Source organism: Dipodomys spectabilis, unplaced genomic scaffold (genome assembly GCF_019054845.1).
Source record: "Dipodomys spectabilis isolate Male_0828 unplaced genomic scaffold, ASM1905484v1 ptg000132l, whole genome shotgun sequence".
NCBI classification, from domain to species: Eukaryota; Metazoa; Chordata; class Mammalia; order Rodentia; family Heteromyidae; genus Dipodomys; species Dipodomys spectabilis.
The window spans coordinates 3,658,558-3,684,354 of NW_024870809.1; the positions used below are offsets into that span (position 1 = coordinate 3,658,558).

At 41.7% G+C, this 25,797-nt stretch overlaps 1 protein-coding gene across 5 annotated transcripts in view; it reads right to left on the bottom strand.

The window, feature by feature from the left end:
* Positions 1-25,797, bottom strand: part of Tmem164 (transmembrane protein 164) — a 174,011-nt gene that overhangs the window by 25,333 nt on the left and 122,881 nt on the right. For all 5 annotated transcript variants that reach the window (XM_042690040.1, XM_042690034.1, XM_042690035.1 and 2 more), the window contains one exon: positions 8,961-9,039. In XM_042690040.1, coding sequence (XP_042545974.1) covers positions 8,961-9,039 — 79 coding nt within the window. The remainder of the gene's footprint in view (positions 1-8,960; positions 9,040-25,797) is intronic.

Consider the following 25,797-nt stretch of genomic DNA (forward strand, 5'->3'; position numbering starts at 1 on the left):
AAAGTTCGTGAAACTCATCTCCAATAAACCACTCGAAAACCAGAAGTGGCACTGTGGCTCAAGTGGTAGAGAGCTTACCTTGAGCTGAAGAGCTCAGGGACAGCGCCCAAGCCCAGAGTTCAAGCCCCACGACCGACAAAAAAAAAAAAAAGATGTTCAATTGCATACATGCAATGAGTGGTGTTTGAATCCATCTTGGAGCAGAAGGTCTTTCACTGCTTCATTCAACCCTACATAGCATGCCAAGAACAAAAAATAAATTGATGTCCTCAGAAACTTAAATACAGAAACACATGATCTCTGTGAGAAGGACAACAGGGGTGATCAAGGCAGCTGGACAGGACAGAGCTTCCTAGAAAATAAGTCTGTTGAGGTTTCTTTGGAGAAATGACTGTTTGCTAAGCCCCTGCCTGGAGGACATTCCTGGGATAAGTCAAAGCATTTTAAGGGCCCAAAGGCATGAAAATCACCCCTGAAAACTCAGGGAGCCTAAGGATCAGAGTATCTACAGAGTGCAGATGACAAGGAAGATACAGCAAAGAAAAAGAGATTACAGGAGGGACAGAGGTCTTTTTGTTCACTGATGACAAAGAAGACCTACTAGAACGTCCCAACCAAAAAGTACTATGGTCCTACAGAACTAGCTTTTGGAAGGGCTCAGTGGTAGATAGCACACTTGCTTAGCATGTGGGAAGCCATGGTTCCATCCCTACCATTTCACAAAAAAAAAATTAAGAAAATAGCTTTGAGAGCTAACAGAAGCTATTAGAATTGATCATTAAGGCAAGGGAATGATGCAGGCTAGAGATAGGGAGACCACAGGGAACTAATTGTCATCATGGAAATAAGAGATGGCAAGGAAGGCTTGACCCCAGACAGTAGACCTAGAAAGTATAGGAAACGCTCTAATTGATATAATAACAGAGGACTTTTTTTGTGTGGAATCTGGAGCTTGAACTCAGTGTTTGGGAACTGTCTCTAAGCTATTTTGCTCAAGGCTAGTACTCTAACACTTGAGCCACAGCTTCATGTATGGCTTTTTTAGTGCTTAATTAGAGATAAGATTCTCATGGATTTTCCTACCCAGGCTGGCTTCCAACTGCAACCCTCAGATCTCAGCATCCTGAGTAGCTAGGATTACAGGCATGAGCCACTGCCTCTCAGCTAAATATCATTTTATATAGTTAATCTATTTTTGTGAGTCTGATACAAGAATGAAAACCAGGATCTCCTTTATGCTAGATACAGTCTACTACTGTGCTCCAACCCCAGTCACTCTTTTTTTTTGGGGGGGGGGGGGTCCGTCATGGGGCCTGAACTCTGGGCCTGGGTGCTGTCCCTCAGCTCTTCAGCTCAAGGCTAGCACTCTACCACTTGAGCCACAGTGCTACTTCTGGCTTTTTTCTTTTTGCTTATGTGGTGCTGAGGAATCGAACCCAGGACCTCATGCATGCAAGGCAAGTGCTCTACCACTGAGCCACCTTCCCAGCCTCCAGTCACTCTTTTTATTTCTAAAATTTCCACTTGCTTTCCTCTTCCTCAAACTATGTACTCCTCTCATGTGCTTATTTGTCTATTGAATAGGTCTTTTCAAAAAAATTGAGCTGGGCACCCATGGCTCACACCTGTAATCCTAGCTACTCAGGAGGCTGAAATCTAAGGATTGTAGTTCAAAGCCAGCCTGGGCAGGAAACTCTGTGAGACTCTTAGCTCCAATAAACTACTCAAAAAGGCTGGAAGTGGTACTATGGCTCAACTGGTAGAGCACTCACTTTGAGCAAAATAAGCTTAGGGTCAGTTCCTAGACCCAGAGTTCAAGCCCCAGGACCCACAAAAAATTTAAATCTCAGGATGGGCACCACTGGCTTTGTTTGTAACTCTAGCTACTAAGGAAGGTAATATCTGAGGATTGAGGCTCAGAGCCAGCCCAGGCAGACAAATCTAAAAGACACTCATCCCCAATTAACCAACAAAAAGTTAGAAATTGAGGTATGGTTCAAGTGATAGAATACCAGCTGTGAGTAAAAAAGACAAGCAAGGGTATGAGCCCCAAGTTCAAGTCCGAGTACTGGCATGAAAATAAATTGAGTCACAAGAGGCCTTTATACATAATATCATGAATAGAACCTTATATACTGGTATTTTCCCCTAGTTTTGTTGTCTTGTAGCTTTGTTCATGATTTATTTTTACCATGCAGAATTTTTACATTTCTATATAATTTATGTCTTTTATTTTATGGTAAGCCAAGCACATACCATCACCACCACTGAGATAGTCAAGTATATGCTTTTTTTAGACTGTCTTAAGAAAAGATAAATAACATTTTACTTATATAGCTGTTCCTTTGTAATCTGTGAGGATACTTCAAGGAATCCATGTGGATATCAAAATTGGAAATGTCCCATGCCATTGCCTAAAATGGACTAGCATTTACATATAACCTTCCCATAACTTCCCATATAATTCATTATCTCTAGTTACTTACACACTGAACTATTATAATGCAAATGTTACATAAATAGGTGTTACAGTATATTGTTTAGGGAATAACAAGAAAAAGTCTGCACATGTTCAGTACAGACACATTGTTTTGAATATAATCAAGGTTGATTGAATCCAGGAGCCAGGGACTATATGCACAGTGGGGGAACACTCTATATGGGAGGATACCCAAAAACAAAAAACAAAGTGAGGGCTGCCAGGAGTTGAACTGCAGGGAGGAAAGCTCTGTTAATGGAAGAAATAGGGGCTGGGAGGGGCATTTCCTTATTATCATTTTCCTTGTTACCTTTTACAGTTTGAACTAAGATTTATAAAATTTGTAAGTGTCCTTGGATTTACAAGAAAGGATTAAACTTTTCAACTGCAAGCTGAAGTTGAGCCCTTTCTCAAAACCTTCTTTGGCTTTCAACTGCTTTAGAATCAAGGTGACACTCTGATTTGGTTTCTAAAGCCCTTCAGATCTCACTTTGTGGCCCCCTCAGGCTCAGGCGCACCTCCCACATTTCCCTTACTTGCTCTCTCCCTTGCTCCAGTACATTTTCCCCATCTAAGCAAGTGTTCACCTACCCTAATTCTTCTAATCATTCTTTTAATCTCATTTAAATGTCACTTCCCCAAAGTTCCCAGGCTAAGTTAGCTTGTTTTGATCTAATCTCTCACAAAAGCCTATTCTTTTCCTTTAGAGTATTCCTCTCAATGGACCTGTCCATTCCTGTGGTTGGTTCATATATTTCTCCCCCATCTGACTTAGCAAGTACAGAGTGGTATCTAACATTTATTCATTAGAGTCCTCTAGTGGCCAATGCTGAGCCATGCAGAATGGTAACACAGGATGTGTCTGTGGTGTGCTATGGACATTCAGGTAAAGATGGTGAGTGGTGGAGTGGTGATCAAGTAATAGATGGATAGTTAAACCATGAAAATACAAGTGACTGTCAGAGAATTTTGGGCTGGAGTGGTGAGCATACTGCAGAAGTCTGGGGAAATGGACACATCTTAGACGACTTCAGAAAAACTTGCAAAGGAGACTTGTAGTCAGGGAAGCAGAATCAAAAAGGACCTGGCCTAGAAGCAGAACATCTCCAAATGGAGTGATCAGCAATACAAGACAAGCAGAGTTTCATATTAAAGACTGGTTAGTCTGGTGACATGGACTTTGCTGGCAATTTTTAGCAGGCCATTTGTATTAAAGTCCTAATGGAACAGGGGAATGTCAGACTGCAGCGCTGTTCCCAGGAAGGCAAGGAAACTGAAAAGAGGGTCGGTCACATGGAGGATCTACACAAGTGTCTTTCACAGTTATACAATGGTTATGAAATGGTTTACTATGCTAAATCATCTTTAATCACTATGTTCTTAAAGTGTGTTAAATAGCCAGTTCTTCAAAGCCATGATTTCATGATTACAAGGTTCTCTAAAGAACAAACCTAATTTGTGTGTGTGTTTGTGCCTGCATGCGTGCTTGTGCATGCACATGTGCACACACACCCGTACTGGGGCTTGACTTTGAGGCCTTCAGCTCTTGCTTACCTTTTTGGCAGGTGTTCTACCATACTGCTATTTCTGGCCTTTTGCTGGTTAATTGGAGATAAAAGTCTTGTGACCTTTTTAGCCTGGGCTGATTTCAAACAGGGATCCTCAGACTTTAGCCTCCTGAGTAGCTACAATATATTCCATACATAATAATACAGATGTCTACACAGAGAAGGCAAAAATCATTCTGCTCAAAGAGCTGAACTTTGGGAGGTAGCTCTTTTAAGATATTTGGTTGAGGAGAAAAAAGGAAGACAGCATTGTGTGGGGTTAGGAGAAAAGTGTTTGAATAAGAAGGACTGAAACATCTTTATAGTCTGAAAAGGAAGTCATGAAGAGAGTTGAAAAAAGCTAATAAACAAGAGACTATGTGATGGATGGAGATTCCGAAGGAAGTTGAGAAGGGTGAACTTAGCCCTGGATGGGAGCACCATCACTTCTTTGAAGTTGGAAGGGAGGAAGCTAAAAATATAAGTGGGTAAAGAAGCTCATAGATGGTGAGAGAAGTACTGAGGGAATTCCCACCTGAAAACTGCTATTTCCTGTCATTTGTTAAGAATAGAGGGGACAGCTGGGCACCAGTATCTCATGCCTGTAATCCTAGCAAATCAGAAGGCTGAGAGTTGAGAATCACAGTTCAAAGTCAGACTGAGCAAGAAAGTCTGTGAAACTCATCTCCAATTAACCACTAACCGCCCCCCCCCCAGGAAGTGGAGCTGTGTCTCAAATGGTAGAGAAGTAGCCTTGAGCATAAAAGGTCAAGTACAGAGCCCAACCCTTGAGTTCAAGTCCCAGGACTGGGAGAAAAAGTAAAGACAGGGAGTCTGTATACAGTGGTCAGGAAGCTTAAAGTGTGAAGAAAAGGCTTATACCTGACTTTTGAGAGCAAAGTATGTGGGAGTTGACCAAAGATGAGAAATAAATGATCAGTCATATTAACAATACTGATAATAGAGGACATGAAGATTTAGTGGCAGCCTTAATCACAAAGACTTGAGAGATTTTCAAATAGGCCAAAAGTAAGTACATTACAAACTGATGAAACATTGATTCCAGTTGGAGCTACTGAGAGGAAAGTTACAGTAACTGGTCACAGAGGCAAAAACTGATTGTGAAGAAAGGAAAGGTAGAAAGGAAGCTGAAAGGAGTGGATATTTGGATCCAGGAAAGGACACAGCAGCTTATGATCTTGGGTAGAGTCATCTTGAGGGAAGATGAGGCCAAGGAGAGTGAAGAGTAGGGTACTGATGCTAATGCCATGAAGAAGCATGAACCTTGAGAAGCTAGGGGTGGACTACAGAGCTTCACTGCAAGTCTCTCAGTGAAGACAGGTGCTGGTTGACGTATAATGTAAATATTGAGAAGAACAGGCTACAGACTTCTAGAAGTACCAGAGAAGTAACCAAGAGGTCAAGTGACAGTGATAAGAAGAAATACTGGTAGAGAGAATGGTGAAAGAGAAAGCACTGTCCCATGAAATTGAAGCAAAACAATGGTCTAGGAGACTGTACAGCCCTGGGCACCCTGTAAGACAGAAGGAGCAGACTTTTGGTGAGACATAGGAAGGACTGTGTTCTGTAGAGACATGTTGGTGAGGATGAGGGTGGTTTCCAAGAAATATAGCCTGTTAATAATCATTCTACATTGTTTACTTTCTAATATCGCTATGCTCCCTGTACATAATTAAAGTGTAATTTGTCCAGATCCAATAAAAATGAAAAAATAAATAATGTGATAATACAATGCATAAAAGAAATCCAGATCTACACAGCCAAAGGCAAACAGTTGAAAGGAAAGAGAGATGGGGAACAAAAGCCAAGGTAGGTAAAGAAGAGAACAGTGTGGATAAGAGACATCACATGGCCTGAGGTCACATGTAGGGGGCAAGGGAATGAAGAAGGATTGGACTCCCATTCAGCATCACTCCCTCACTCAAGCTACTGAAATAAACAGGCACACAAGAAGACCAATGAGATATCTATGACACTTTGTCGAAGCCATCTGCTTCTGGAAAATGACAAGAGTCTTCTAGAAGATAGAACTTTCAAACTATTAACTTTCTTGGTTTATGAAGGAATTATCTTTTTACCTCTCACTTCAGACTACTTCATGGCAGGATCCAAGGCTTAAGACTAAAGGTGAAATTTGCCTTAGGAAGAAATCTAGATTATTTTCTCCATGTTCATCATTTCTAAATGAACACTAGATGGTAGCAAAGAGCTAGAAAGAGAAATAAACCCTCAAAATAACTGTAAGCTGGCCAGATAGACCAAGATGGGGGCCATCAAGTTCTAGGGCATAGTGTATGCTCCTACCCAGGGTCTAAAATCAAAGATCCTCTCCATGAGATCACTCTACCTTTCCTGCCAGCTAATTCCTCCCCTGAGCTTGGGTGTGGATGTGATATTAGTAATATAATGTCTCTCATCTCTCTCATTCCTGCTGCTATTTCTCCTCTTACCAGTTGGAAACCTGGGTGACCAGCAGGACCTACTCTAAGAAACAATTATCTTCCTACAAATAGTAATGAAAAAAAGGAACATTAGGCTGTGAAAAATGATATTCCACTCCCACATTACTCTCTGCAGTGCTTTCCCTGCTGCACTATAATTGCTTATCATCCCCAAGAGACAGAGAATACTCATGGAAGGTCTATGTCTTTCAGGTTTTCCAATTCCCTATTGCTACAAGTGCCTGGCACAGAGGAGACAGGAGTTGTTCAACAAGTAAATGTTGAGTGAATGGTTTAATTGGTGCAGTAGATGAGGGGATAGGGAAGACTCCTGGTCTGATATGGTTAGGAGACAGCTGTCTGGCCTTCCTGACGGTACACATATGTGAAAGGACACTGATGTGGGTAGGAATTTAGCCTGTACTTTGAACTCAGATCTGTTACTCACAAGCCATGACTTTCTCCTATGTAGAGAAAGATTTTTCCAACAGGCTATTTGGGACAGTGAAGGAGACAAATCATGCCTAGTACACCTATTTCACACATAGCATACTCTCTATAAAAAGTAGTTACTGATATTTACTGTGGTTTTCATTTTTGCTCTGGATCAGGCAGGGGGAGGAGAAATAATCACTAAGAGCAGGGAATAGTTTGAAAGGAAGACAGAATCCCAACTTCATCTCCTTTCCCTCCATCCAGCAGAATGTTGCTGAGGAATTAGCTGTGTTTAGAGGCTGGAATCAGCCTTGTCTGGAGAGTATTCCTTCCCAGAGAGTTTTGGAGGGGGAGGAAGATGGATGGCTACTTGGTATTTTCCATGTCAGACCAGTCTAGCTCAATTATTGGAGAGCTTTTTATGGTGACCTCAGAGTAGAAACAGGTTTAAAATGACAGCCATGCAGATCTGGCCATAATTCCCATAACACAGATCAGAAACCAGGAACAGGTGAGTGGGAGGGACCAACCTGGCCACTTGGGTCCATTCAGAATGAGTGTATCTTGGAGACCTGACTATTACTAGGAACAGCCCAACTCTCTCAGATGCTAGACTGTCAGCTTCTCGTTAAAGCTCAGGGGAAAGTGCTTTTAGAGCAAATTATAGGAAAGTGTTCTTTGACAGCATGAGACACTCTCCCCCCCCCCACACACTCCTCCCCCCACCATGACCATGAAGGGTAAAAAGTAGTGTTAAAGAACATTTGGAAACATTTATAGAAAAGAAGCCTGACAGGCAAAATCAAAGCTAAGCAAAACAAAACACTAGGAAGTAGGTACTTTATAAAGGTGGTGTGGGGGTCAAGGGGAAAGGGGTGGGCAAATGAAGAGTAGAAAAGGGAAAGAATGCAGTCAAGAATCCAATGTATGTCCTACAAGATTAAGAAGAGTGAGGGAAACAGTTGGTCAGGGAGGGATTGGTGAGAATGTTGAAAGGGGTGACATTTATCAAGATATATTGTATTCATAAACTTTTGTTAAATGGCAACCCCTTTGTACAAGTAAAAGATAGTAAAAAATAAAAATAAAAACAATAAGAGTCCTGACAGAAACCAGGGCACAGGACGCAAATCTTCTGAATAACCAGAAGCAGAAGAGCCAAACTGTATTCCAATGAGTTCCAGGGCTGAGGCACCTTCATGTCATTTTGTAGAGAGATTAAAAAAATAATAATAATGAAACCTTACTGCATAGAGTGAGTTAGAAAAAAAGTCCCCCAGGAAAGTCCCAGGGCAGAATGATTATTAGGAAAGACTGTAAGAGAATGTAGTCAATTTATAGGCCCTCCAAGAAGCAGAAAAGGCACTCTCCTTCTTTGTCTCCAATGGCAGAAGAGGAAACTCACAGGGTATTGTGATGTCACAAACAGATCAGCTACCTTTCCAGACTATTTCTACCACTCAGTAGTCTCTATCTCTTGACAAAATGCAAGTTTGCAGTGGATTATTTTTTGTGGAAGATACTGCTCTTCCATTTTGTTCTTTCCCCAATCCCATAATCCTCCAGTCCTCACAATTCTTAGCCCTCCATTAACCTCTCTATTGTCTGAGATAATAGAACCAATGAATAAGAACACAAGGTCTTGTTCCTGAAGGAACTGAGTGCTTTACTGTCACTACACCACACTGTACACTAAGGCAGGGGGAAGGCACAGGCAAAACAGAGTGGCACAGTAAAAGGGATACCATGCAAACCTCAGGTTATCACCAAGAGCTCAAAGCCAAAGCCTTATGACAGGCAATCAGCAGTACTATGGTCATCCCTAAGAGATTGTTCTGAAAAGTGCCTGGAATCTTCACAGTTGGTATCAATGCCCATATTTCCCCAGTGCTGGAGTCTACATCAAGCATGCTGGAGATACCCACCCAACACAGCAGCTCAACTTCTTGGTACGCACACAAGGGCTTATGGTGCTCCAAACAGAGGCAGAGGTGAGGTGTGAGAGAGAGCCATAGGGAAGTGGTTTGCTGGCCTTACCTCCTTTCCAAAGCAGGTAGATGGGCACCACATAGAGCATGACATGCTGAATATAGTAAACCTCCAGTTCAAAGGGGAGCTGTGGGGACAAGATGGAGAGATATATCAGAGCAGGACTCACTGAGACAGACTGTGAACCTCAACGCCTTTTATCAGACCTATGTTGTAGCCACCCTAGGCACTGGCTTTCACCACTAAAGAAAGAAGGACCCACACTGGCATCAGGTAAAGTATATCTTACACTTATCAAACTTGAGAAATACTCTGCTGCAAATGTTTGGTGAAACACTGAAGGAATGTTGACAGGTATGGGGGTACATCTATAATCCAAGCATTTAGAAGGCTGAGGCAGGAGGATAACAAGTTCAAAGGCAGCCTGGTCTACATAGTGAGACCCACCCCCCCATCTTTAAAAAATAATCAAGAAAAGTCTTGTATACTATATCCTTTTCATGGTTTTCCATATGCTTTATTGGTATAGTAATGATGAGTGGTCTCCAAGAAAAGAAACCTACTTAATATTGTTTCTCTGGGGTTCCCAAAATTATTGAACAAGTGACTTTCTTTGTATGTGTGTACCAGTCCTAGAGTTTGAACTCAGGGCCTGGGTGCTGTTCTATAGCTTTTCAGCTCAAGTTCAGTGCTTTATCACTTGAGCCACAGTTCCATTTCCAGTTTTTTAGTGGTGAACTGGAGATAAATGTCACCCAGACATTTCTGCCCAGGCTGGCTGCAAAACATGATCCTCAGATCTCAGCCTCCTGAGTTGCTAGGATTACAGGCCAGGGGCTTGATAAGCAAATGACTTTTTAAAAACATTTACAGCCAGGCATCAGTGGCTCATACCTGTAATCCTAGCTACTCACAAGGCTCAGATCTGAGCATAACCATTCCAAGCCAGCTTGAGCAGGAACGTCTTTGGACTCTTATCTCCAATTCATCATATACACATACACACACACACACACACACACACACACACACACACACACACAAAATAACAGAAATGGAGCTGTGACTCAAGTAGTAGAGGACTAGCATTGAGCACAAAAGCTCAAGAACAGTACCTAGCCCGTGAGTACAAGACCCAGGACCAGCAAAATAATAATAGTATTTTACAAAAACTAAAACACCATCTTACATTACTTCTTGTTCTTGGCAAGCAGACAGAGGACTATTTAAGTTTATTTCTAATTTGACATGAAGAACATAGGAAGGAGAGTTTATTATCCTTGTTTTTCAGATGGTAAAATAACGGACCACTAAATTCAATCAGGTCTAGTTCTAGGAATGAAAACACTTGTGTGTTAGTCTAGAGTTTCTTGGTCTTCAAGTGAAGCCCAGCACATAGGCCAACAGAAGCATTGCTTGCCAAAAAGAACTTGACCCTCACAAATTCACACCAAGTCCACCTCACTCACCTCAAGTTTCAGCCACCTCAAAATGGAAGCCTGGTCTACCAAATCTGATGAGTGTTTTGACCAGGCTTAGGATATCCTGTTAATTAACTCAGCTGCAGTCTGAAAATAGCAATGGCTGAGTGGCTAACTCAATTCTGTGGAAAAATAGGAATCTGGCAGCTGCCAAGATACTGTCCTTATGAGGAAGACTTCATCCTGTAGTCAGACACACACACACACACACACACACACACACACACACACACACACACACGAGATCCCAGGCAAGTTCAAAGAGACAGGACTCCCAAGAGAAAGCCATCCATTGCCTCTCTTTTCACCATGATGCCAGGGGGATAAAGACTGTAAGCTGATGAGAGGAGGTGGTTACAGGCCTGCAAGCACAGGAGCCCCAGCTTTCCTCATACCCAGGGTTGCAACCAAAACAAGCCAGAGACCCTGGAATGGGATAAGCTAACTGTGGACCCTGAATATAGACCGTGGCTCTGGCTCTTGAAAACAGAAATCCACATATAATGAAAAATTTCCAGGGACCCAGATGATGCTTAGTGGTTTCTTTATTTCTACGGAGGGGAATCTAAGAACCCAGACAAGGAGATGGCCATGATTCCATCTGTCTCTGTGGAATATGTCAGATTTGCATGTGGGCTCTGACACTGGGCTCCAAAAGGAAGTAAGGACCCTTAGTAACATGGTCAAGGAGGATTCCATTATTTTCAATCTAGATACAGCTTTTATGCTTTGCAAATGTATTTACATCTATGGCCTATTTGATGTCTCTCATTTGACAAATGAGCAACCTGAGGCACAAAAGGGTTCATTGCCTCCACTCAGGTCCCCTAGCAAAACAGGGAAGATGAAATCTCAGGAATGCTCAGCTCTCTAGTTGATCTCTTCCTGTAATAGGCCTAGGAAACCAGGCTTCTGTCCACAGACACGACTAAACTGGGCTAAGGGCCTGTGGTCCCTAGTCCCAGTGCACCCTTATGTAGTCCATCTGTCCCGCACCCCCTCTCAGGTTCTGCTGGTCAAGTACTGACCTGTATTCACAGTCCTACCTGCCTTTCCCTCCCTTCCAGCTCTTCTAGCAAGCAAAGTATATGCCTCAGTTAAGCATGGAGTGGCAGCTGGGATTTTGAAGCCTGTCACACTTGTATTCAAGATTTTACTCTGCTACTCAACAAGCCTATGGCCATTGGCAAACCATATAACTTCCCACCATAGTGTTGCATAAGTAACATGGAAATAATGATGTCATTATGAGTATTGTATAACTTTAAATGTTTACACACACACACACACACACACACACACACAGCTGAGACATATAGTGGAAGAATATGTGCCAAGAATGGTCATTAACATTTTGAAACTATTGAAGTATACTATATTATCCTGATTTATCTCCATGCTAGAGATGACAAACCTGGGTACAGAGAGGTTAACCAACACACTGAGGGGGAACATAACTCATTGGTGACAGGCTCTGAATTCAAATCCAAGCAGGCTGCTCTAGAACTTATTAGCCAGTCTACTGTTGGCCCTCCTAGGTATCTGTGGAGAATTGGTTCCAGGAGCAGCTTTGACCCAGGTATAGAGATATGCAAATGTCCTAGACCCTTAGATATAATGATACAGTGCTGTGTATAACCTATGCACATCCTACAGCTTGTTTTTAGAATATGTAAAACAATCAATACACTGAAAATACTATGCAAATATTGGTGACAGTGAATTATTTAGAAAATTGTAACAACAAAAATTTATGCATGTTCAACAAAGAAGGAATTAAGTATTTTGAATCGAGTTGCTTGAGAACATGGATATGGATGGCATCTGTGGCTATAGAGCCACATGATAACCCAAGGCTCACTACCCCTACAAAACCACGAACATATAACGTGTCGTATGGCATGGAGCCACTGCTATTATAAACCATTTGATAATGGGTGGTAGCAGGATCAAGACTGGCACATGTCCCTTTTTGTCCTTCTGAATGATGACTTAGTCTAGTCTCGTCCAGTGTGAATAACTTTTGCCTTTGTAGCCTGTTGTGCCCACTGTTGCTCCAACCCAACATCAAACTGATGATGTCAGCCTCCCAGCTTCTGGACCTCTTATGACAAATCTCTGTACCTGTGTCAAAGCCTTAGCCACGGTCTCTTTTCTATCCTCATGAGTGTGTCCTCTGAGGGCTGCTCTGCCTATTCTGAGTTTTCTACCTGAGGTGGGCAGGGTGGGAGTGGGGCTAAACTGTACTAAAGTAGGTATAGGTGCTTATGGCAGCCAGAAACAGAGAAGAGAACAGGTAATGAGGAAGTGTGGGAGGCAAAATGAGACTAAAGAGAGGCAAAATAAGATGACTAAAATAACAGGAAGAAGGTAATCAAATGGGGCTAAGAATCCACATTTGTCACTTAATATCCAATGATATTAATGACTTGTGTTATGCACAATGCAGTACGTTAATATTTAATGATTTCAGCTGTACTGTGAAGTAGAAGCTATAATTGACCTGAACTGACAGATAAGGAAACTAAGGTACAGAAGTTCAAGAACAGGCATGGAATAGGTACAATGGAGTTCCAGCTGTGGAAAGGCACTTATTTATTCAGGCTGGATACAAAGAAATTATTAGGGAGCCCATGGACTTCCTTTTACCCTAGTTCATAAAACATGTCTATGAAATACCATAGCTCTCCCAAAAGAACTGAATTTCTACCCTGCACAATTAATGGCTAGCACTTAAATGTGCATAAACAAATATCTTTTTAGTGAGAGGTATCCTTATTCTCCAAGGAATACTTCAGACTTTGATGCAAATAAAAGTCAACTCTTTTCCTGTCCAGGATCCAGATTGATCTGACAACAGCTACCTCAGCATTCAGCCCAAGTTCAAACCCAATAGCTCAAACTCATGTACCTGAGGCAAACTGGTGGGTGAAGTTAGCCTCACATCTGCCCTGGCCCCCAAGACTGGGGCCCTGTGTCTGTCTCAGGAAAAGCTGGTAATGACATCTCTAAGGCAACAAGTAATAGAAGCTCTGAAGATTATGATGAAACTTCCCCTTCAGAATAAAAAGGTCCCCATTCAGGTGGTACCTTCTGCCTCTGTCCTGATCAGCAAAGCCTCAAAGAGCCACCAAAAGACATAAAAATATTTAGCATAGTGAAAACATTGTATCTCATAAGATCATCAACATTGCCAGGCAGAATTCAGCACTGATCTTGAGCCAGAGAAATTTCTGGAACTATTAGAGAGTTTCTGGGCAATGCACACTCCATGGACTATCATGTTGATGGCTGTCAACCTTATAATACCATAGATGACATCAGTAGTGGTACCGTGGAATGGCCAGCAAGGTAAGAAGTACAAGAGAAAATATTTCAATAAAACATCCTCTAACAAAAAAAACCTCAAAAGCATTCAAAGGTTAGATGTTTCCTCTCATATGTGGAAGCTAGATATAAATTATAAACATGTATGACAAAACATACGGGGTCATATACATATATACATATATATATATATATATATATATATGTAATATGCAGTGGGAGATTCCAGTGGTACAACTCCTTTAAAGAAACAACTTACATAAACAACTTACAGTTCAACAAAATGAATACCAGGAAGCTGGAACATGTGTTGTCTTGGGAGGTAAAAGGGAGTAGAGCCAGATGAATGGAGATAGTAAGGCTGGGTTAATGCAGTCCTATGTCATGTATAGATGTGTGTAAAATGGAACCAGGGACTTTGAGAGGGTGGATGGAGTTGGGAAAGATGAGGAATAATGGTGGAGGGATGTCATTGATCAAGATGCCTTGCACTCATAAACTGACATGTTGAATTTAAACTCCTTTGCACAACTACTAAAAGATAATTTGTTTTAAAGTAGTAGTTTTGTTGAAAATGAACTACACAATGTGTCGGTGGGGATGGGAGGTGAAAGCTGGGAGAGAATGAGGGAAGGGGTAGCACTGTCCAAAAGAAAATAATCTACCTGACTTAAGAAACAGTAATCCCTCTGTATATCACATGCATAGGAACAATTTAAAAGTTCTTAAAAGAAAAAGGAGTAGTGATGGTGGTGCATCCTAGTATTCCTAGCTTCTTGGGAGGCTGAGATGTGAAAATCCTGGTTTGAAGCCAACCCAGGGAGCAAAGTGCGAGAGACCATTATCTCCAATTAACCACTAAAAAGCTTTGGCTCCAGGCATGGAGTGCTAGCTAGCCTTGGGTATTGAAGCTCAGAGACAGTCTAGGCCCTGAATTCAAGCTCCAGCACCAGCACACAAAAAAGTAGTAAAGTATACTTCCTTTGCCCCAACAAATCCTTCCAGATGCTTCTCCTTCTTTCCCCTACATATGCCCTCAATCCCACCCCAACCGGGGTCAGGATAGTGCTTATGATGTGGGAGCCCCGCCCTGGTCGGTGATTGGCTGGCTGGGAGTGGCAGGCTGACCTAACAATGACTAGGGGCGTGGCCACCTGTCCTGGGGAGGGAGGGCGAGTATATATAGGAGTGGCCCAAGGCCTGGAGGTCAGAAGGCTTCAGGCAGAGAAGAAAGGAAGATGGCCAGAACCAAGATCCCACAGGGAATGGCTGCTGCCACCTCTACCCAGGAGGGGTCCTCACTCCTGCGAGGGCCACTCAACAAACGCGGGAAGAACAAGAAGAAGGCCTCGTGTCCGCGTGGGTCTAAAGGGAAGGTGAGGTGACCCACACAAGGTCGGACCCTTGTTCCCCTTGACCCCTTCCGCCCAAGAGGCTCCTCCCTGGCCCCCCCTGGCACAGAATGGTCTCAGCCCTCACCCCTTCCTGTGAATGCCCTGTTCCTATGTCCCCTCCACACTCTCCTCTCCATCAATGCCTGTCTAAGGTTCCTGTGGTCCTTCCAGGCCCCGACAACACCTGCTGTGGTGGGTCGTCTCAGGCGCCAGGGCCAGCGTGGAAAGTGGAGAGCAATGGGCACCAACAGACCTGATACAACCGAGTCCAAGACAGAGACAGGACCAGCACCAACCTGTGGTCCCCTCCCTAATAAGCGCCTGTGTAAAAGCAAGACGTCAAAGGACCAGAAGAACAAGAAAAGTCACTCCCCTTAGACTCCATCTAGGCAGTCACTAACGTGAGAGCCAGGCCAGGGCTGATCCTTGGGACCATCTCTAAGGTCTCCACTGCCCTGGCAACTGGCAGGTGATCTGCCTTGTCCCAGCACATGTTATTCCAATGGGGACACAAATGAAACAAAATCCATCCAGATCATCTCATATGCATTTCTAGGTGTTCTGTGCTGGTGGGGAGGGGAAAGGAAGGAAAAGGGGAGAAGGGGGTCAGTGGGAATGGAGGGAGGTGAGTCCTCTGTAGGTGATTGTGGAATCGACAGGTACACAGTGAACCAGACATGGAGGAATAGGACCCATAGGAAGGGAGAGGAAAAAGGATTTTCTCCCTTAGCACTTTGCCCCATAAAAGGAAAGGATGCTCCTGTGTGTGTGTGATGCTCGTGTTTGTGTGTGTGTGTGTGTGTGTGTGTGTGTGTGTGTGTGTGTATGAGTGTGTGTGCGTGCACGCGCCCGTGTTTATGCATATGCGTACGGAGTGAGATCCATGTGAACAGAGCTGCTAGAGGTGTGATAGTGGCGTTCTTCCACAAGTGGGGTGAAATGTCTTAAAGAGTTCCCATACATAAAGATGAAACAGGTCCTGTCTAGGATGTGGACCTAGTGGGATGAGCGAGGACAAACAGAGAGGATAAAGTAGGTTGACTATGATCTCAATATCTTATGTACATCTGTGAAAATGGAACAATGAAACCTAGTGAGATTGCTTTGGGTATAGGAGGGTGGAGAGAGAGAGAGAGAGAGTGATCTTCATCAAGATACACTGCACACTATCTGTATATATGCACGTCACAATGAGCAATGAATGTTCTAAGTGTGGTGGTATGTGAGGGGACAGGTGGTTTGTGTGGTGGTAGCATTTCCCATGAAATAGCACACAGTCAGTGCCCCAAGGCACCTTCCTCCAACCTAATGTTGTAAGCAACTAAAGGCCCTCAAAAGGACCCAGGATGTTTTGCTGGGGTAAAGGTCAAGGGGGAGGAGGATAGATGAATAGAGAGGAAGAGTGGCCAATTACAGTCATAATGTATACATAAATTGAGGGGACGGTAGTGTTAGGAGAGATGGAGAGACTGATGAAAGGTATGACATTGATTTACATGTATTCATAAACAACTGAATGTTGAATGGAAACCCCTTTGTACAACTACTTACAGTAAACTTTAAAACTTTTTAAAGAGCAAAGTCAAAAGCAATACAAATGCTTTAAACTACAGAGGGTTATTGGTTTGTTTGCTTTTATATTTCTTCACACATTCAAGTCAATGTCATCTTTAGAATGGAAAGAAATAGTGGTTAAGTTATGCTGAGTCAGACTGCCCGGGTATTAGGTATATGAACCTTGTTTCCTCCCTCTTCATAACCCTGAGAAACGCTTCACCATACTCTGCCATGGGGATCACCAATACCATTGTGCCCTGGAGTAGTAGCAGTCCAGTCACCAGAATAAACCCAGATTCACCTGCCATACATTAATTCAAATTCCTAAGGCTCTATATGTTTGGCTTTTCTTTCTATTTTTTTGGTTTTGGGGGCAATACTGGTGTCTGAACTCAGGTAATATGCTTGCGAGGCAGGTACCCTACCACTTAAGCCTACATGGGGAGATGCATTTTTCTGTTGTTTTCGGATAGGGTTTCTCATTTTTGCCCTGGTCCATGATCCTCCTATTCATCCTTCCTAATCACTTGGGATAACAGGCATGTGCTACCACACATAGCTCTTATCAGGCGACAGAGATCTTGGAGTTTTTTTGTTTTTTTTTTTTTTGTTTTGTTTGGGCTAGCCTTAAACCACAATCCTTCTTATCTCCACCTGATGATTAGTTGAGATTATGGCTGTGAATCATCCCTTATGGTCGCTTGTGTGATTATTTTTTGAGACAGATTCTTACAATGTAGGCAAGGCTAGTCTCAATCTTACTATTTTCTTACCTCAGCCTCCCAATTGCTAGAATTACAGGTATTTAACACCATGCCTGAGGTGTGTCTGGTTCTACATTCTCTGATTGGTCTACTCCCATCCCAGTCCTTGAAATTTTTCTATTTTCTGGATCCTACTGGCTATCTCTAGCAAAATCTTCTGGTCTTTAAACTCTTCTCTGAATATGCCTTTTACTCTCTTGCTTTAACACAAAGTTTGCTTGACCTCTGAGGATACTGCCTTCCCCAGAGTTCTCCTTTCAAGGACTGGGTATTTTTCTTTTCATGTCTCCTTTATGATACTTTGCCAGAAGGCCTCTCCTTTGATCTTTAAGGTTGCTTTTAAATGTCTGTCTCTTCTAGAGTATTCTCTCCACTTTCTTGTAACCACTGCCCTGATAAGCATCTGAAGTCATTAGGTCATAGCACTTACTCTATGTCTTTTGCTCAGTCACATATTCTCCCCCATGCACATGTGCAAACTTGCTTCTTACCTTCTTGTCACCCCTTTCCAACAGGCGCCTGTCAAAATCCCCATGTTTCTGTTATTCAGCAACAACCTCGCTTCTTCACTGCCTTCCATCTTCCTTCAGGTCTCATCTCTATCTCATGTGCATCTTATTCCCATGGTTAGACTTGTGATCACTCTCCATAACCCCACTCTCCAGCTACATGAATCTAAAAATTCCTTTTCATATCCCAAGACAAGCATTTTTGCAATTTCACCAGTTTCTTGGTCCTGATGCCTTCTCTTTCTTTCTTTTTTTTTTTTTTAATTTAATTTAATTTTATTTGTGAACATACTGTACAGAGGAGTTACAGTTACATGGGCAGAATAATGCATACATTTCTTACCAAGCATTGCAGCCTCCTCCTTTGTTTACCCTTCACATCCCTTCCCAGCCTCCCCCCTCCCCCCCAATCCCAATCCTTCTCCTTTCCCCCCCCCCCCCGCCCCCCCCCACCAACGTTGTAAAGCTCGTTTTGGACATGACAACTTGTACTTCTCATTGTGATGCCTTCTCTTTCTGATCCTCACCTCTCTCCTGCCACCTCTTCTGTATTCCCCCAGCCTCTATTTCAAGATTCAGTACTTTCTTTTCTCTACCTGCTTCCTTTTGTCACCTGGCACTTCCTTTCCCATTGCCCTGGTAATTGCATTCATAGTTAACCACACTTTTTCCACTCCCTCAAAGTGTGGCTGGAGAAAACCAGAAATAGCCATGCTGTTAATTCTGTAAACTCAAGAAAGCAAACTTGGGAGTGTGCTGTTCATATTGCTGAATGTCTGACTCCATTCCCTAGGTCCTTCACTCTCTTCTTTCCTCAACAAGTACTTCCCAACTCCCCATTTTGCCCCTACCCCCCCCATCTTTCCTGTTGCACTGGGGGAAAAGAGCAACTATTGGCAGAGAGCAGAGAGCATGTGTAATCTTCCTCCTCTACATGTCCTTCCTTTGGACAATTTTCAGGCTTCATCTTACTTGATTACCAGCAGCATCTGATACAGTTGATCATTCCCTCATCCTTAAAATGCATTCTATACTGAATTTCTAGTACATCAATGGCATTCACTCTCAATATTCCTTATGTATATCATCTCTAAGTACAAAAGGGGCTCAGAACCATTTCATTGGTTCTTTTCTCTTTCTATTACATTCACTAAGTAACCATATCCATGTCTTGGCTCTAGTTACATCTATACTACACTGATAACTCCCAAATAAATTTCTCCAGCCTAGAGTGAGTCTCTTAAGACTGTGAGTGATTCTGTGGCTTAATTGTTGACTTGTTACGCAACTGTGGGCAAAGCACTTGATCTTGCTGACAATTTATCTGTCAAATATGAATGATGATACTCTTATCTCAGACAGGTGATACTCTACATCATTAGCGTGTGGTGAAATTAGGTAAAATAATGTATGTGAACTTCTTGGTCCAGTATTGATACATAATATGTACTCAATAATATATACTATATAATATATATACTATATAATAATATATATAATAATATGTACTCTCATAATCATTACCCTCTGCTTCAATATCAGTCCTGCCAAGTATAAATAAAACTAGACTTTGAATCCCAGCCCTGCAAGGCTTAATACAGGAAAGTTGGAGTGGAATGTTGGAGCTTACAAAGTCTCTAACATCAAATGCTGCTGGTAATCAAGCATTGTTCACTGGAATCAGGAGCTGCATGCCACACACCAGAACATTTAGAAGATGATCTACAGAGTTAATAGCTTCCTCATTCAATCCATTCTTGTCCATTTTGAGATAACAGTTTCTCTCAGGAAGACTCTTGATTTCTTAAAGGAAAATCAACATTGTTCACCAATGGTATTTCTATTCTGTCTTCTCATCAACAAGAAACACGGAGGCATAGCTGGGTGCCAGTTAACATGCCTGGCTCTTGATATATGACAATACTGTATGTTAACGTGATATGATAATACTGTATGTTAATGATAAAGACATACTGGTGTGGGATTTCTGTTCAATAATCCATAGGCTAGTTTGGGGGTCTAGCACAAAGAAAAGAACACAGATGTAGCAGAAGATCATAGGGGGGCCTGTGGGTTCAAAACTGACATTGGTTTTATTTTTCTTTCAAAGAGAAGGAAAGGCATGTGTATATCAGGACAGAGTTCTTGTAGACAGGGGTAGAATGGAGTCTGAGAGACCAGGGAGTGGTGGCAGAAAGTTTTATGTCAAGCTCAATGTCCAGGCAGTGAGAAAAAGAGGGATGGGCCACACTGGGGAGCAGGAAAGGAAGGTGGATTGTATGAACCAATAAACTCATTGGATCAGGACTCATACAGAAACAGGATAAGATGACTTTGAGGCTGATTGCTTAGGTGGCCGTAAAAATGTTGGGCCTATTTCCTAAATTAGGATCAAAAATTAATAGCACAGATTGGAGGAGGTGAAGTATAAGAAAAGATGCTGAATTTGGGATGCCAGTGTGAAAGCCTAATGTCTCAAAAGTCAATAGGAATGTGGGTCTGTACTATAAGACAGATGGAGATGAAAAAAAAAACCAAGCAAATAATGCAAATGATACAATGTATGACTAGGCTACAAAACACATACCAATTCCTATTAGAAAACACAAATAAAGCCAGCCATGTTAGCTCAAGCCTGTAATCCTAGATACATGGGAAGTTGAGTCTGAGAGGACCATAGCACAAAGCAGGAAAAAGTAAAACATTTGGGAGACCCCATCTCTACCAATTGAGAACAACGGCATTTACCTATTAAATCAGCTATGCAATATAGGTGCTGGTGGCTTACGCCTATAATCCTAGCTACTGGGGAGTTTGAGATCTGAGGATCATGGTTCTCTGCCAGCTGGGGCAAAGGATATATATATATATTGAATATATTTTTATTGTAAAAATACTGTACAGAGGGGTTACAGGTAATGAGTACATTTCTTATCAAGCATTGTTACCCCTTCCTTTGTTTTTTCCCTACCATCCCTTCCCTCCCCACCTCCTCAACTTCTCTAGCTCCCCACCCCCAAAGTTGTAAAGTTCATTTTCAACATAGTGTCTTGTACATCTCATTGTTACAATGGGTCAACTTGTATCCTTATTTCAGCATTTTATTTCCCTTCCCCTCCCCAAATTAGAAAAATGTATACACAAGATGCAAGGTACAAATCAAATACAGTGACAACAGGAGTTATACCATGGGGTGAGAACATACAAAAGAAACAAAAAAAATCACACAATACATTATAATCTACAGCAAGAAAGATAAAACCTCTTGTGTCCATATCTTGAGGTTCATTTCGCTTAGCATCATCTTATATGGTCATATATACATAGCTTTTGACCTTTTCTGCTTGACTCAGACATATACTAGTTATTGCAAATAAGGGAAACCATGGAACCTATGTTTCATTGGGCGTGGCTTACTTCACTTAATATAATTTTTTTCCAAGTTTTTCCATTTCTTAACAAATGATGCGGTGTCATTCTGAGGAGGCATAGAATTCCACTATATGTGTGTGTGTGTGTGTGTGTGTGTGTGTGTGTGTGTGTGTGTGTGTGTGTGTGTGTGTGTATACATACACCAAATTTTCTTGATCCATTCATCTACTGAGAGACATCTGGATTGGTTCCATATCTTAGCTATGGTGAATATTGCTGCGATAAACATAGTTGTGCTGGTAGCTTTAGTATGGCCTTGTTTGTGATCGTTTGGGTAAATGCCAAAAGTGGGATTGCTGGGTCATAGGGGAGCTCTCTAATAAACTACTCAGAAAAAGCCAGAAGTAGGCCAGGCACCAGTGGCTCATGCCTGTAATCCTAACTACTCAGGAGGCTGAGATCTGAGGGTGATGGTTCAAAGCTAGCCCAGGCAGGAGAAGTCAGGAAAGTCCATGAGATTCTTATCTGCAATAAACCATTCAGAAAACCGGAAGTGGTGCTGTGGTTCAAATGGTAGAGTACTAGCCTTGAGCTGAAGAGCTGAGGGACAGCACCAAGGAGCAGAGTTTAAGCACCATGACTGAGAAAAAAAAAAGCCAGAAGTATATTATGGCTCAAATGGTAGAGTGCTAGCCTTGAGCAAAAAGCACAGGAATAGCACCCCCAGGCCCTGAGTTCAAGCCCCTGGACTGACAAAAAATAAAATAAAATAAATCAGCTATGCAAGAGGTGGTAACTGCACTCCTTGGGCAAAATGCAAGAGCCTGCATTGTATTCATAAACTGACATGTTAAATTGAAGCTTTTTTTTTTACAACTACTTAAAGATAATAGAAATAAAATGAAATCCCAGAAATGGAAACATGGGTGTTTTTTTGTTGTTGATGTTGTTCTTGTTGGCTCTGGTTTTGCTTTTACTTTGAGTTGTTTTTCTTCTGTGAGAGGAAAGGGGTGGGGGAGAAAAGGGAGTGGTGCAGAAAGGTAGAGAGGAAGGGTGATCAAATGCAATCATGTTATTCAGTATATACTATGTGGAAAATGACCTGTGTAACTTGTGGGCAGAGATGGGAGGGTGAAACCAGGGAAAAGTAAAGGAAGGAAGGCTGTACTAAAGTTACCAGCACAACTATGTTTATCGAAGCATTGTTCACCATAGCTAAGATATGGAACCAACCCAAATGCCCCTCAGTAGACAAGTGGATCAAGAAAATGTGGTATATATACACAATGGAATTCTATGCCTCCATCAGAAAGAATGACATTGCCCATTTGTTAGGAAATGGAAAGACTTGGAAAAAATTATATTAAGTGAAGTAAGCCAGACCCAAAGAAATGTATGTCTCATGGTTTTTCTTATTTGCAATAACTAGTATATGTCTAAGACAAACAGAAAAGGTCAAAAGCTATGTACATATGACCATATAAGGTGATGTTAAGCAAAATGAACCCCAAGATAGGGACACAAAAGGTTTTATCTTTGTTGCTGTTTTTAATGTACTTATAATGTACTGTGTGATTTTTTTTGTTTTTTTTTTGTATGTTCTTCCCCCATGGTATGACCATCATTTTCGCTGTGATTCCAGTGCCCTGAATCTTGTATATACATTTTTAAAATTTGGGATGGGGAAGGGAAATAAAATGATGAAATAAGAATACAAGTTGATCCATTCTAACAATGAGATGTACAAAACACTATGTTGAAAGCGATCTTTACAACTTCAGGGTGGGGGGAGAGGAGTTGGGAAGGTGGGGTGGGAAGGGATGGTAGGGGAAAAACAAAGGAGAGGGTAACAATGCTTGATAAGAAATGTACTCATTACCTTAGTCATCTAACTTTAACCCCTCTGTACAGTATCATTGTAATAAAAAATATATATTAAAAAATGATGCAAAGTGAAATGAACCCCAAGATATGGACACAAGAAGTTTTCTCTTTCTTGCTGTTGTTTTTAATGTACTTATAATGTACTATGTGATTTTTTTTGTTTCTTTTGTATGTTCTTCCCCCATAGTATAACCCCTGTTTTCACTGTATTTGATTCCGGTGCCCTGCATCTTATATATACATTTTTCTAATTTGGGGAGGGAAATGGAAATAACAAAATGTTGAAACAAGGATACAGGTTGACTCATTGTAACAATGAAATGTACCAGACACTATGTTGAAAACAAACTTTACAACCTCAGGGTTGGTGGGGAGGGACAGAGGAGTTGGGAAGGTGGGAAGGAAAGGGATAGTAGTGGAAAAACAAAGGAGAGGATAACAATACTTGATAGGAAATGTACTCATTACCTTACTCATGTAATTTTAACCCCTCTGTACAGTATTTTTACAATAAAAATATTTTTTAAAGTAAAGAAAGGGGTAACATTGTCCAAAAAACATAATGTACTCATTACCTGACTTACGAAATAGTAGCCCCTCTGTACAGGACCTTAATAACAACAATAACAATATTTTTAAAAAGGAAAACTAAAAAGAAAATAATAGAAGTGATTTTAAAAAGACTTAAAAAAGGAACAACCTGACTCACACAGAACAAAAAGGGCTGGAATTGTGGTTCAAAAGGTAGACTACTTGTCCAGCAAGTGGGAAAGTCTGTGTTCAATTCAAATTAATATATATCATTTCTGTATAGTTTATGATCACAGTCATATAATAACATGAAATATTTTGTAGAGTTGCTAATAAAATGGTCCATATTTTGGATTATCTGTTTCCTCTTATTAGAAGGGGTAGTTTTCATATTCTTTTTATTTTGGGTGGTGCTATAATTTGAATTTAGGGCCTTGCTCTAGGGGTAAACAAGCACTCTACCATTTGAGTAAATTTTGCTTTATTTTTCAAGTATGGTCTTGCTTTTGCCAAGGCCACATGGCCTATGATTCTCTGATATACTTTGGCATAATTGGATGATAAGTGCATGTCACTACACCTAGCTTTTTATTAGATGGGGGCAGATTCATGAACATTTTGCTTGAATTGGCCTCAAACTTTAATCTTCCCAGTCTCTGCTTCCAGAGTACCTGGGGTGACAGGTCTGAGCCACGGTGCCTGGTATAGTCGTATGTATTTATAGTACAGGAATTTTTAATCAAGAGATGCATACAGCTACTAATTAAAATTAATGTTAATGTTTTCCACTTTCCACATGCTCCACATAGTATCTGAGCATATTAAGAAATCAACATGGCCGAGCTTGGGAATGTATCCCAATGGTAGTGCATTTGCCTGGTATGCACAAGGCTCTAGGTGTATGAACCCCAACATTGTAAAAACATAACTTGAAATGGAGCTTTCTTAGCCTCTACCTTCAAATCTAATGTTCTTATTTTATCAGCTCATGGCATCCATTCCAACACCTTGAGTTAGGCCTGAATCCATCTTCCTGACAGGAACACCACCATGGCCAAGTCTGTGGCTGGGGGTGGGGCCACAGGTCTTTGCTGATGAAAAAGATCCTATCAGGGCTACTATTCACCCACTTCCTCTCTGCCTTGTAAGAGCAGGTAACAGGGTTGTGTTTGCCATGTGTCCACTCCCTAATGTCAAACAAAGCATTTTCCACAAATAAAAAAAATACAGCTATTCTAGCAAGCATATTTTCTGTTGTAAAAGACAGCCACCCAGACCTACCCACCTCATTCATATAGGCCCACAGACCTGTATGGAATAGCAGTTTTGGGTGTGTCAGCTACTAAAGAGTCTTTAAGGCCTTGCTTAACTGTCTTTTTGAAGCAAAATTAAACTGAAACTTCAACCTCTTAGATTCTCTCATTGTTTACTGACTTTAGGGGAAATGCTGCCAATCCTCCTGAAAAGCCACAAAGCACAATTCTAAAGTCTAGTTGTCGGTGACAAAAGTAATTTCTGGCTAGGCACAGTAGCACACATACGTAATCCAAACTACTTGGGAGGCAAAAGGAAGGGGGTTGCAATTTGAGATCAGACTGGGAAAAAAATAGCAAGGTGTATGCTACCCATCTATAGTTCCTGCTACACAAGAGGCAAAAAAATAACTATGTCAGACCCACATCTGAAAGACAGACTAAGAGGAAAATAAAGCCAAATGCTAGTGTCTTAACCCTGCAATCCTAGGTATTTGGGAAGCTAAGAGCAGAACTATCACAATATGAGGCCAATCTAGGCCTTGAAGGAAAGTCTGAGGCACTCTATGCCAAATAATCGGGACAATAATAGAACTAGAGGTGTAGTTTAAGTGACAGAATGCCATCCCAGCAAGCTTGAGGCCTAAAGTTCAAGACCTAGTATCACCAAACAAAAGGAAGGAAGGAACAAAGGAGGGAGGGAAGGCAGGTGGGAAAGCAAAATGATAGGAAGTAAAAGGGCTGGTGGCATGGCACTTGCGTAGCTAATGTGAGGCCTTTAGATCAATCTCTAGTACTACCCCCCGACACACA